We start from the raw sequence: 13693 nt of genomic DNA, 5'->3' as shown, positions 1-13693 counted from the left end.
AGCAAGACGGAACTGATTGAGAAAAAATAATTATACTGCTTACAAAACATATGGCCCCAGTCATCCTCCCATTTATAAAATTAACAACAAACGTGAGCAAGGGATTAAAAATCAGCAAAGCAAATGGCTGAAAGTACTGGCAATAAACAAAGGTAATTTTACTGATCAACAAGTATTTTTTATTATACATTTCCCACTCTATAGAATTGGAAAGTAGGCTAAGCTGAGTGGTTAACAGCACAAGTTTTGGAATAGGACATATTTGAGACAAAAGCTGGCCCTGCCGTTTACTAGCTCTTTTTTTTTTTAATCTTTATTGGAGTATAATTGCTTCACAATGTTGTGTTAGTTTCTGCTGTACAACAAAGTGAATCAGCTATATGTATACATATATCCCCATAATCCCCTCCCTCCTGAGACTCCCTCCCACTACTAGCTCAATTTGTTTAAACAGATAGGAATTTCCTCCTCTATACAATGGGGTTGCTGAGAAAATTAAATTATACAAAATAAACACAGGGTCTTATAGTAAGCATATTATTAATAATATCATCAACACTATAATTAGCTTGCACAAAAGCTTAAAATGCATACATATTGTTAAGGCAGGTCATTGGGCTGAGGGCACAGTTAACAATGGTACAATAAAACTTGGTAAATCAAACTGGTCTCTTTGTTTTGACCCTTGAAGTCTCGTTTAACCTGAGGTCTCTCTCCTCAGTTAGGATAAAACATTCTGTATGCCTTATAACACAGTTAATTCAGTAAAATAAGATTACCCTTAGAGGTGAAAAATATGAAAGATTAAGTACTGGCATTTATTTCCTTTTAAATTTCTACAATAAGCAAGAAATACAAAGCAAACAATAAAGACCAAATTAATTTAAATAAACTTCAATTCCTTTAGGAGAATGAAAGCAGTTAAAAGTTGTACCTGACCACCCTCTATCCCTTTTGGGATAAAAAGTATAAGAATTATACACAGACAAGGATACAGCTTAAAGTTTTCCACCTGGATCAGGTGTGTTATGAATTACAGTATATTACAATTATTCTCATTTTCATGTTCTTAAGGAACTTAAAAGCTCTTAAAACCAAAACTTTACAATGGTTGTCTTTAAATTGTATTTAGTTTAACCACAGAATATTATATGCAATATTATGACAATGTTTCTCTTTATGGATTTAATAGAAGGTCAAAAATTTGCAAGAGCCAGATTAAGGATAATAAACCAAATTACTAAAGCAGGTAACTTTATATATCGTATTTCTAACAATCCTACATAACCTATACATTTTTTTCCTTGAATAAAGGTAAAGAAATATATCCTTTTAAACTCATTTATCCAAGGGAGAAATACACGGTTCTACAATAATAGAGACATCAATACTCTACTCTCAATAATGGACAGAACAAGCAGACAGAACACAAGCAAGGAAATAAAGGGCTTAAATGGCACAATAAACCAACTACATCTAATAGACATACACCGAACACTCTAACCAACAAAAAGCATACATGTTCTTCTAAAGTTCACATGGGACATTTTCCAGGATAGATCACATGTTAGGGCACAAATTAAGTCTCAATAGACTTTAAAAGATAGATATCATACAATGTATGTTCTCTGACCACAATGGGATAAAGTTAGAAATCAATAACAGAAGGAAAACAGAAAAATTCACAAATTTGTGGAAATTAAACAACACACTCCCAATGGGTCAAAGAAGAAATCAGAAGGAAAGAAGCTAGCAGAAGGAGATAATAAAGATTCAAGCAGAGATAAATGAAATAAAGAATTAAAAAAAAGAAAATTATTAAACCAAAAGTTGGTTCTTTGAAAAGATCAACAAACTTGACAAACCATTAGCTAATAGACTAAGAAAAAAGAAAGAAGACTCTAATTATTATAAGAAAAAAAGAAAGAAGACTCTAATTATTAAAGATTCCACAAAAAACTGTTACAACTAATAAATGAATTCAGTAAAGTTGCAGGATAAAAAAATCAATATACAAAAGTCTGTTGTAATTTGTGATGTTTGTTTTTGTGAATCTACACTAACAATGAACTATTAGATATAGAAATTAAGAAACAATCCCATTTACAAATACATCCGAAAGAAAAAAATACCTAGGAATATATTTAGCCATGGAGGTGAAAGAGCGATACATTGAAAACTATAAGACATTGATGAAAGAAATTGAAGAAGAAATTAAAAAAAACAGAAAGATTTTCCATGCCACGGATTGGAAGAATTAATATTGTTAAAATGTCCACACAACCCAAAGCAATCTACAGATTCAATTCAATCCCTATCAAAATTCCAATGGCATTTTTCACAGGAAAAATAACCTTAAAATTTGTATGGAACCACAAAAGACCCTGAATAGCTGAAGCAATCTTGAGAAAGAATAATAAAGCTGGAGACTTCCCAATTCCAAACTATACTATAAAGTTACAGTAATCAATAAATACAGACTTCCTCTCTCTACAACTTGACATGCTGGAGGCCCAGGAGCTTTTCAATTTCTCTAATCCAAAGCCTGAAACCAAAACACTACCCTTGAAATTGTGGTAGATTGATATTCATGAATAATGCTTTAGATTTACAGTCTCTTTATTCCTAAGCAGAAACAAGTGAAAAATCTCTATTTTGGAAATGAAGAAGATAGAGACTAAATACAGAGAAGCAAAACTTGCACAGTACTGAAATCTTTGTTCTTGTATCATTTTTTATTATTAAAAATTTCCCCACCTAAGTTAAAAGAAAACACAGGATTCCCAGGTTGAGGATCTCATCCAAATACTTTTTTCCTTCTATCCTGAGGATGTGAGTCAAAGTGACTAGCTAGCTTTCAATTTCTCTAGGGAACATAGAAAGCAAAATGGTTGTCAGAGAAGTCTACGAGGGTGGGTAAACATGTCAGATGTGTCCCAGAAGATGGGATGCTAACGTAATTATATAACCTTCATGCCACTGGCAAGATCTAGAATTCTATGAAAATAAAAATTAAAAGAAGAAGCAAAAAAAAAACCCTGGGGAAGACATTTTTTTTCTGAGGAGCAAGTCATGTTATTATAAGTTCAAGTCTTAAAATAACTAAGGAAGTTACTTCTTATTGACTGTCCCAAAAATACATTATCAATTAATGTTAGCTACTCTTAACCTATATTGAAGAAAACTATCCATTCGTAACGCTCCGGAGGGTGGTGAAATGTACATGTACCTGCTCATCACCTTAGAACTTCCACATACCTGTACTTGTATCATTCCTTAGCACTGCTTAATACCTTCTAAAATGTAAGCATTAAATTTTGCCCCACTATCATAGAATTCTCACATAATCCTGGATTAGTAACAAATTCATATTTTAAAGTATCATCAAAATAGCTTACATTTAATAAGTATGTGCTAAATTCAAGCATCATATACTAAACATTTTCCATCATTTAGTCCTCCTATTATTTTCCCATTTTATAGATAAGGGAACTGAGACTTCAAAAGGTTAAATAATTTACCTAAGTGGCACACAAGTGGCCACACAAGTGCCACACAAATGGCAGAGCTGGGCTCAAACTTTTTATCTTACATTGTTTTGCCTCTAATGTGAGTGTGGTATTAAAAATTCTTATTTCAAAGATGCCTTATATTCTGATTATGGGCAGGTTTATACAACTCTGGCACTGTGAACACCATCAGCTGTTACAAGAGTGTGGTAGCTAGATACCTGTCCTGGATGAGACAGCAAACACTTTGTTATCCTACCTTCTACCCCTGTACTCCAACTCATTTCCTGAGTAACCTATGGCAACCACCTCCTCACCCTACACAAGCTGCCAGTGATCCATGGATGCCTCAAGACAGACTGGACTCAGAAAAGACAACTTTTCTGAGTCATTTATATCTACTGTCTGGAATTAGCCACTCATGATGCTCAAAAGGGGGCTGTAATTAGTGTCTTATTAATAGTGGGCCACTAAATTCTGCTTCCTATTTAAGAAATAATATCTGTTACTGAGATGAGTACTGGTTACAATTCAGAAAACTTTTAATTCTGAGTTTGATCTTGAGCAAATACTTTTGTTCCTTAGTTTTTTTATGTAAAGAGAAAATATCTGTTATGTATTTTACAGACTTTTGTGCAGATACAAAGATGATTTACACTAAAGTACTTTTAAAATAAGTATGAAGGTATTAAAAGTATTCTAGAAAAGTCTCATAGAGTTATTATGGCCAGAAAGAAAGTTTTCTTATTAAGTAAAATTTGCCTCAATTTCCTTTCCTTTTTGCATAGTAAATATTTGGTGAAAAGGCTTAAACAACAGGAAAACTCCACTTGCAAATATTCTATAAAAGACAGAAGTGAGGGCTTCCCTGGTGGTGCAGTGGTTGAGAGTCCGCCTGCCGATGCAGGGGACACGGGTTCGTGCCCCAGTTCGGGAAGATCCCACATGCCGCGGAGTGGCTGGGCCCGTGAGCCATGGCCACTGAGCCTGCGGGTCCAGAGCCTGTGCTCCACAGCAGGAGAGGCCACAACAGTGAGAGGCCCACGTATCGCAAAAAAAAAAAAAAAACAAAACAGAATAGATAATACATCAGTGGGACAGAAAAGAGAGCCCACAAATAGTCCCATATAAATATAGTCAACTGATCTCTGACAAAGGAACAAAGGCAATACAATGGAGCAAAGATAGTCATTTCAACAAATGATACTGCAACAACTAGACAACACCCCATGCAAAAAAAAAACGTAGACACTAGAAATCCTTCACAAAAATTAACTCGAAATGGATCACAGACCTAGATGTAAGGTATAAAACAATAAAACTCCTAGAAGTTAACTTACAAGATAACCTTGAGTATGGCAATGATTTTTTAGGTATAACATTAAAGGCACAATACATAAAAGAAATAATTGATAAACTAGGTTTTGTTAAAATTTAAAACTTCTGTTCTGCAAAGGGCAATGTCAAGATAATGAGAAGACGAGCCACAGACTGGGAGAAAATATATGCAAAACACACATCTGATAAAAGACTATTATTCAAAATACATAAAGAACTCTTAAAACTCAACAATAAGAAAAATAACAACTCAATTAAAAAATGGGCCAAAGACCTTAACAGATACCTTACCAAAAAAGATACACAGATGACAAATAAGCATATGAAAAGATGCTCCACGTCATATGTCATCAGGGAAATGCAAATTAATACAATGAGATACCACTACACACCTATTAGAATTGCCAAAATCTGGAACACTGATAGCAACAAATGCTAGCCAGGATGTGGAGCAACAGAAACTCTCATTTGTTGCTGGTGGGAATGAAAAATGGTACAACCAGTCTAGAAGACAGTTTGGCAGCTTCTTACAAAACTAAACATATTCTTAGCATATGATCCAGCAATTACACTCTTTGATATATACCCAAAGGAACTAAAAATGTATGACTACATAAAAACCTACACGTGGATGTTTATAACAGCTTTTTTCATAATTGCCAAGCTTGGAAGCAACCAAGATGTCCTTCAGTAGGTGAATGAATAATTAAATCATGGTACATCCAGACAATGGAATATTATTCAGCACTAAAAGAAAAGAGCTATCAAGCCATGGAGAAACTTTAAATGCATATAACTTAGTGAAAAAATCCAATCTGAAAAGGCCACATACTGTAGGATTTCAACTAAATGACATTCTGGAAAAGGCAAAACTATGGAGACAATAAAAGGATCAGTGAGTACCAGGGGTGGAGGGTGGGTGGGGAGGGATGAAGAGGCAGAGTGTAGACTTTTAGGACAGTGAAAATACTCTGTATATTACTATAATTGTGGATACATGTCATTATACATTTGTTCAAACCCATAGAATGTACACCAAAAATGAACTGTAATGCAAATTATGGACTTTGAGTGATTTAGTGTGTTAATGTAGGTTCATCAATTACAACAATGTACCACTACGGTGGGGAATGTTGATAATGGGAAGGCTATATATGTGTGGAAGCAGGAGGTATAAGGAAAATCTCTACCTTCCCCTCAATTTTGTTGTGAACCTACTGAAAACTACTCTAAAAGATAAATAAAGTCTTAATTTAAAAAAAAAATCAAAGGGACCACTGAAACAGCTGAAAAAAAAAGTCAGGCCTCTGCTGGATTTAAGGCTCACAGTCATGGCTGGCTACACACAATGATCAGGAAAGCTTAGGATCTGGGCAGTTTCCTGGAAGAGGGGATCCACAGCTTTTCATCAGTTCTCAGAGGACCCCATGACTTCAAAATTATTAAGAATCACTGATTTATATCGACAAAGTAGGCACCTCAAAAGGTACGTTAGTATTGATAGTTTTAGAGAAAAACATTAAAAACACTGAAAATAATGTACCTTTTTCATGTGCTAGATTTAAATTAAAATAAGTATGGTCTAAAAATATTTATGCTCATTATTTACAATTTCTTTGATATCTCTAAGTAAAAATTTCTTAAAATACCAAAACCACAGAGGAAGAGCTCCCCTGAATCTAACAGCCATAGAAAAAGGAAGGGCAATAGCAGATTTAAGAGCTATACCTTCTGATAGCAAAGACCAAAAAAACTAGTCTGATGGAAGCAAAAAGCCAAAGTATTCAGTGAGTTTTTATCAACCATTTACAGTACGAGGATAGGTTAAATTCATGAGGAAGGGAGCAAAACAGAAATAGGTGCAAGAAATAGAATTAATTCTATAATGAAAAACTTTAAATCCTCATTTTGTTAACCCACTAATCCAATAGGGACAGACTTCTAAAGTGGTTTCTTGTGTCACTTTGCAGACCTAATAGGAAACATACAAAATATAAGGGTGTCAACAAGTGGGAAACTCAAATACATTCAGCAAATAATTAAGCGTTTCTAGTCTAGATCTAGAAATCATAAATACATACTATGTAAAATGAAAAACTGACTTTTATACCACTATATGTTACAAGAGGTCAGTCTTAAACCCCAGGAAAACAGCACAATGACACTGCTTAACTGCAGCGAACCGTTGTTCCAAATAAAGGAACAACTCTGAACCAAAGGACTGCACCTGTTCCTGCCATACGTATGTGAGACAAACAAGGGAAACCCACAACCACAACTGACCAAGTGTGGTTCTATTCACCATGGAACTTCTAGTAAAGCACGTTTTCAGGAGAGAGATTAAAAAGATGATGGCATGAAGTAACGGACCAAGGAAACCACGTGCACGGCACTAGAAGAGAGCTTTTGTTTTTTCTTTTGAATAAGATTCAAATCTTATTCAAGATTCATCTCTCATTTGAGAGATGAATGTATAAAGTACTGAACAGGAAATGCTCCTAACTGAAGAAATTTTTTAAAAATAAAAGAAAAAGAAAAGCCTAGCTTGTCCATTTGAATACCTAGACTAACAACTACTGCTGTAGAAAAGTCACATACCCGGGCGTACTTGTACCACAATAAAATTTATAAGTTCTGATATCAACTGGGCCTTTAATACTGACTGACCATCTTTGTGTACATTCCTAGTCAGTTCTAGCTCTGAGTCTATACAGAATTATTTCAAACTTTTTTGGACTATTCTCTCTCCTAAAAATTTACCACCATCACCACCACTACCTTCAATAGCCTCGGGTTTAGATGAGGTCACATGGGTGGGGCCCTCATGGGCAATTAGTGCCCTTATAAAAAGAGACACCAGAAAGCTAGTTAGTTAGCTAGCACGTGCTTGGTCTTTCTTTCTCATTCTCTGTTATGTGCTCGCTCTCTCTTTCTCTCTCTCTCTCTCTCTCTGCCATGTGAGGACACAGTAAGAAGGCAGCCATCTACAAGCCAGGAAGAGAGTTCTCACCAGAAACAGACCATGCTCAGCAGCTTGATCTTGGATTTCTAGCCTCCAGAACTGTGTGAAAATAAATTTCTGTTGTTTAAGCCACCCAGTCTATGGTATTTTATTATGGTAGCCAGAGCTGACTAATACAATATCATACTTATAGCTGGAGATTCCACACACTGGTCACAATTCCAGCTTGATTTAATAGAAGTATCTTTAAGTTAAATAACATTAATGCTGGTTTTGAGTTTATTTGTTTTTTATTTTTCTAAGTGCTACCTTTCAGAAAATAATTGTAGAAAATGATAAAGTATAAGTGAGAGGCATGAAATCATAAACAGGTACAGTGCAGGCCTACTGAAATGCATCATCAATCTAGTGAAAACGGAATTAAAGATACTTACCACCACCAAGAATGTAAGAATCCTGGTGGTTCCCCCAATGTGATGTTTTTTTCCCATCTTATCTAAAATGAATAAAAGAGATATTAAATACTTTCCTAATAATACTTCTCACACATATTATAAAGCAATATTTTTCCATTTAAAATATTATGATAATATATAAAATTTTCATGTTATTCTTTACTCAAGTTTTAAAAATACTCATTTTATATTGTGATTTGCTGACTGGATAGTTTGAGAGAAGATGCCACCATTATTTTCCTGAATTTGCTTCCCATTGTGCCATAATTTCAGAAGATATTTCAGGATCCTAAGGCACAGGAAAATCACCATTATTAACACCAATATGAAAATCAGTTATCACCACTAACCCAGAAATTTGCAAGAGACTGGGCTTAATATGTAGACTCTAAATTATACTCTAAGGATTGAATTTTTTAATAAGTTCCTTATTTGAGGGGATGGGAGTAAGAAGGCATATGACTTTCATAAGAATTTTTAGAAGATGGTGACATAAAACTTTCCAATTATTTATATTTCAGATGAGTCGGAGTTCACTATAATAAACATTTAAAACAAGGTCAATATTCTCAAAATTACAAGTTCTGACTAAATGCTTTTACAAATTAAATTTAAAAACTGGAAAGCTGTGTGGGTGCTTATACAGTGCCTTTTTTAAGCATTGGATCACAGTCAACAGAAAGGATAAAAATCTTTGCATTCAGGGAGATAATAATTTAGTAAGGAAGATAGATCATAAACAAGCAAACAAACAAAAATAGGAAATTGTATTTACATTAGAAATAGAAGGTGACAAATGCTGTGGTGGAAAACAAAACAGTGAAGGAGGATAAAGAGAAAAGGTAAATGTAAGTTATAATTTTAGCTAAGGTGATCCAGCTTTGAAAACAAACAATCCTTATGTATAAGTATATCCTGTAGTTTTTAAATAATTAAAAATATTTAACAATGCTCCAATCAATAAAATGTGCCCACAGGCCCTTAACACTACTAGGAAGTAAACAACTATAATTATAGATTTCAAAAAATTCAAGGAATCCTTTCTATCACTTACTATGGAAGAAGTTATCCCAAAAGGATAAAAACCAAAAACATTTAAAAATGAAAACTCAAGAAGTGGCCCTAAATGTAAAAAAAGAAAAAAAATCAAAATCTCTCTAAGGAAGAGATGCAAAACTTAAGTGCAATTAAAATAACTGAAACTGATTACATGTTCAGAGTTCTTATGTACACAAAATATAAACCACTGGGAACCTTGACACAGACAAGTAATTTGCTCTCAAAAAACAAATGAACTTTCTAAAGATTAGAAAATTATATATGTGATAACCAGTTTTAAAAAGGGGGCTTCCCTGGTGGCGCAGTGGTTGAGAGTCTGCCTGCCGATGCAGGGGACACAGGTTCCTGCCCCGGTCCGGGAAGATCCCACATGCCGCGGAGCGGCTGGGCCCGTGAGCCATGGCCGCTGAGCCTGCGCGTCCGGAGCCTGTGCTCCGCAATGGGAGAGGCCACAACAGTGAGAGGCCCGCGTACCACCAAAAAAAAAAAAAAAAAAGCTAAAAGGTGAAACTCTAGCAATTAATGAACTTGAATTTATAAAGTCTAAATGTGATCTATGAACCAGAACATGTTATATAAATGTAAGCCAGATCCTAGCTTGAATTCTCCTAAGCAGTAACACTCAAAAAAAAATTTTAAATCTATACTACCTTTTATCCGATAATTTCAGTTGATCAATATTCTATCTTTTTGGTTCATGAAAAAATAAGGAATGGTACTTAATGAATCTTATGAGAAATAAAACTCTGATGTCCTGCTAAAGTTATAATTTAGTCAGAAACCTGTGTCTCATCTTTCTCTCAATCCTTTCTCTTACCATTTTTTCACTAGTCTTCTTGAAAGGGCATAATAATGGACCTTACAGATGTGCCCCAGACACACTAATATTCCTAACCCCTGGAATCATCCTAAGCATATAAACAGTAAGTTTTTAAAAGTAGTGTCCTTATGTTTCATCTCAGTTCATCCTGACTTTACATAATACAACTGTGAAATAATTAAAAGGAGAATATGAGATGACTTATGAAGAGTCAAAATAGCATGACTAGCTCTCAGTGCCAGACTGTGCTGGAGGTTGGATTAGACTCACAGTCTAAATGAGTCCCACTGCACCACATCAGCTACTAAGCAGTCTCCTTCCTGTACCTTCACAACTTCCACAACCAATCATCAGCTATTTTAGGAGATAAGGTACTCTAGGAAAATAACTATAAGATTTATATTTGATATGGTCTTTCACAAGAGGAAGTCTGAAGGTAATGCATCTGTATTTTAAACAGTATTACATCTTATTATTCCTAAGAGAAATTCAAAATGTTTCACATACATCATCTTTTTCATCCTCAAACATTCTTTACTACATCATAAGTAAAGTTCATCTTTCTCACTTAAATTGCAAGTCTGTGGCAGAAACAGCTAAAACTTTGGTCCATCATACTGAAGTTAACACAAAACTCACAGTTATTCAATGAACAACAACTAACGTTTTAGGTATTTGCAAAGAAGAGATGGTTATACATAGGAAGATGTTTCCATAGTGAATGGCATTTTTTGCTTCCAAACTAATTACTACTCTAAATATTACTTGTTTAGAGAAAGCATGAGATGATGCTCAAGAAAACAGAACCTGATCTATAGAAAACTTTGGCACATTTACTGCAGCATTTTTAGAAACAATGAAAATTAGAAACAACCTGAAAAACATTCACCAATAGTGAATGTAAAATAAATTTTCATGCTTAAATACTACAGAACAGTGTGTAATCATTTAAATGAATAAGATATATCTACATGGAAAAAGAGCCACGCTATATTGGTTTTTCAAGCTGGAGATTACACAAGGTTGGAGAACAAATACATATAGTATAAAACCTTTCCTGTTTAAAAAAAATATGTGAATATGTACGTGTGCATTTGGGTGTATGCATATTAAAAATGACACCAAACTTACAACTATTATCTCTGGAAAAAGCTAAAGGAAGACTTTCATTTTAAAATCATATTCGCATCCACATATGTAGTTTAATTTTTTTAGCAAACGTGTATTAATGATGGATGGGGTTGAGGAATAGCCAGAAAATACTTCTAAATGTCAACAGTCATTTTAGAAACAATTCTTCTACTATTTATGAAGAGGCATTTTCTGTTGTACTGAGTTTCATGGGCTTCAGGCTTGTTTAGGTGTTTAAGCGGCATCTATGCAAACAATCTCTCTCTCTTTATTCTATTTTTCCTTCTTGCATTATTCCAGGCCCAATGTGTAGTCCCTAGTCCTTAGGCTTTTTGCTGTTTAATCATCCACCTCCCTTCCTTCCGACATTAGTCCAGCTAAAGGCCGTATTCTCCTGTAACCTTGTAAATCCCAAGGCCAATTCCCACTGCCTTACTCTGCATCTGAGGGCCTTGTCTGTGATTATGCAGTGTCTCTATCATATGATCTAGTGTTTTCAGCATTTCTATGTAAATGCACAGCCAAACATTGAATCATGAATGAAAGGTGTATTGGCAAGAGTAAGACATGCCATATGGTTTATAACTGAAAATTATAAATTACAAACTATCACTATCTGATAGCAATTCTTCTTCTAGGAATTTATTCTATAAATGTGGTCACATGTGAAAAATTATAAATGAAACAATTTTCATTGAAGCATCATTTGTAATTTGCAAAAGACTGGAAACAATCTAAATGTCCATCAGTAGGGGGCTGGTGAAATATATTATGGCACATTTCATAGAATGAAATACCCTACAACCACAAATAGAGAATTATAAATTTAATGAACCAATATAAAACAACTGAAGTCAAACAAGTGAAACAAAAATCAAAGCACAGAACAGAGTGTATAATAAAAAAACATTTGTGATACACACACATACAAACATACACACACACACACACACACACACACACACACATTTACTTATCATCTCATCATCATTTGCTTCCAGCAAGGTATACTGGTCAGTTACCTATTATCTCTCAGCCCGAAACCCACCCTTCCTATACTCCATTCTACACTTGGTGCTTGGACTCTGAAAATTACATTTCCTAGGCTCCTTGCCAGCCAGTTTCCTGTTAAGTTCTGCTACCAGGGGACACTAGTAGGAGATCAAAAGGCAGGAGGAAGAAGAGAAGCTTCCTGCCCCTGGCTCCAAAAGTGTAGTCGCTGGTTGCAGCAGGAGCAACAAAGCCGAGGTGGGGCAATTCTGGATGTCGACAGCACCTTTTTTGGGGGGTTCCAGCCTCGTCAATGTAGGACCACTTTAGACAGTCAAGAGCATCTCCAACAGCACAGCAGTTCATGTGAAGCTCATGGGATACAAACTTTACAGAGTATTCCTAAATCCTTTCACACTTTTTGAAAACCAATATTAAAAAAATTAATACCCTGAATGGATAAAGCTAGTTCCTCTGTTAAGAAAAGAATGCATACCTATGTACACATTTGTTGCGAGACAAAATCCTGAGACTTCTAATTTAGATATAATCCACCGTTCCTACTAATTTTCTAAAAGCTTCCATGTATAGAAGTATTGGTGCATCCATACAACTAAACTAAATGTAAAAAAAAGTAAAAATTTTTACATTCTAATTTAAAAAATTAAAGCTGACAGATGTATAACAGGAAGAAAAATCTGACTGTACTTTGAAGCAGATTTAATCCAAAACTGTGCTGTTCAACGTGGTACTCATTAACCACATGTGGCTCTTTACATTTAAAATTAATTGAATATTCCTCAATTGCTCTAGCCACTTTTCAAGGGCTCAGTAGTCACATGTGACTAGTGGAGAACTTACTATACAGCAGAGATTAGAGATCATTTCCAAAATCATGGGAAGTTTTATTGAATAGTCCTGCTTTGCTTTAGAAGGAAGGTAGAAGTCCTCTTAAAAAGGAATACTCTTTATCGGGAAAACTCCTTGATGCATATGAAGGAAACAGGAAAGTTAAGGCAAAGAAAAGGTATCAGCCACAAGGAGGAGAAGCAGCAGGGCTGTAATACTTAGTGAGAGCAAGAAATCACAGCAAGAGAACCATACTGTCCTCCCTCCCCCTAGTAAGCCCCAGAGATGTTGGAGAGGACTTGAGACAACCTATTATATTAGGGATTAGAACTGGAGCCATTTTGCTAGAAAAGGTAACCCCAGGAGGTAGGAGGATTGTGGGCCATCCAGGTGACAGATACTTGGAGCACACACGTGCACGTAGGATATGTATTTATACTTGTACTCTAAAGAAGTAAACTACACAAGATAGAAAAGAGGGGAATTCCTTGGCAGTCCAGTGGTTAGGACTCAGGGCTTTCACTGCCAGGGCCCAGGTCCAATCCCTGGTCAGGGAACTAAGATCCCACAGCAAATAAAA

General features: G+C 35.1%; 1 protein-coding gene across 6 annotated transcripts in view; it reads right to left on the bottom strand.

Annotated features, from left to right (window-relative positions):
- SSBP2 (single stranded DNA binding protein 2) overlaps positions 1-13693 on the bottom strand; it is a 297398-nt gene that overhangs the window by 203187 nt on the left and 80518 nt on the right. For all 6 annotated transcript variants that reach the window (XM_027100704.1, XM_027100703.1, XM_027100707.1 and 3 more), the window contains exon 3: positions 8244-8305. In XM_027100704.1, the coding sequence (XP_026956505.1) occupies positions 8244-8305 (62 nt within the window). The remainder of the gene's footprint in view (positions 1-8243; positions 8306-13693) is intronic.

This window comes from Aethalodelphis obliquidens, unplaced genomic scaffold (genome assembly GCF_003676395.1).
Source record: "Aethalodelphis obliquidens isolate GAN/ISIS:26980383/991018 unplaced genomic scaffold, ASM367639v1 scaffold4, whole genome shotgun sequence".
Taxonomy (NCBI): Eukaryota; Metazoa; Chordata; class Mammalia; order Artiodactyla; family Delphinidae; genus Aethalodelphis; species Aethalodelphis obliquidens.
The sequence above is the reverse complement of the archived record's forward strand: the minus strand, read 5'-3'. Positions and strand labels throughout refer to the sequence as shown.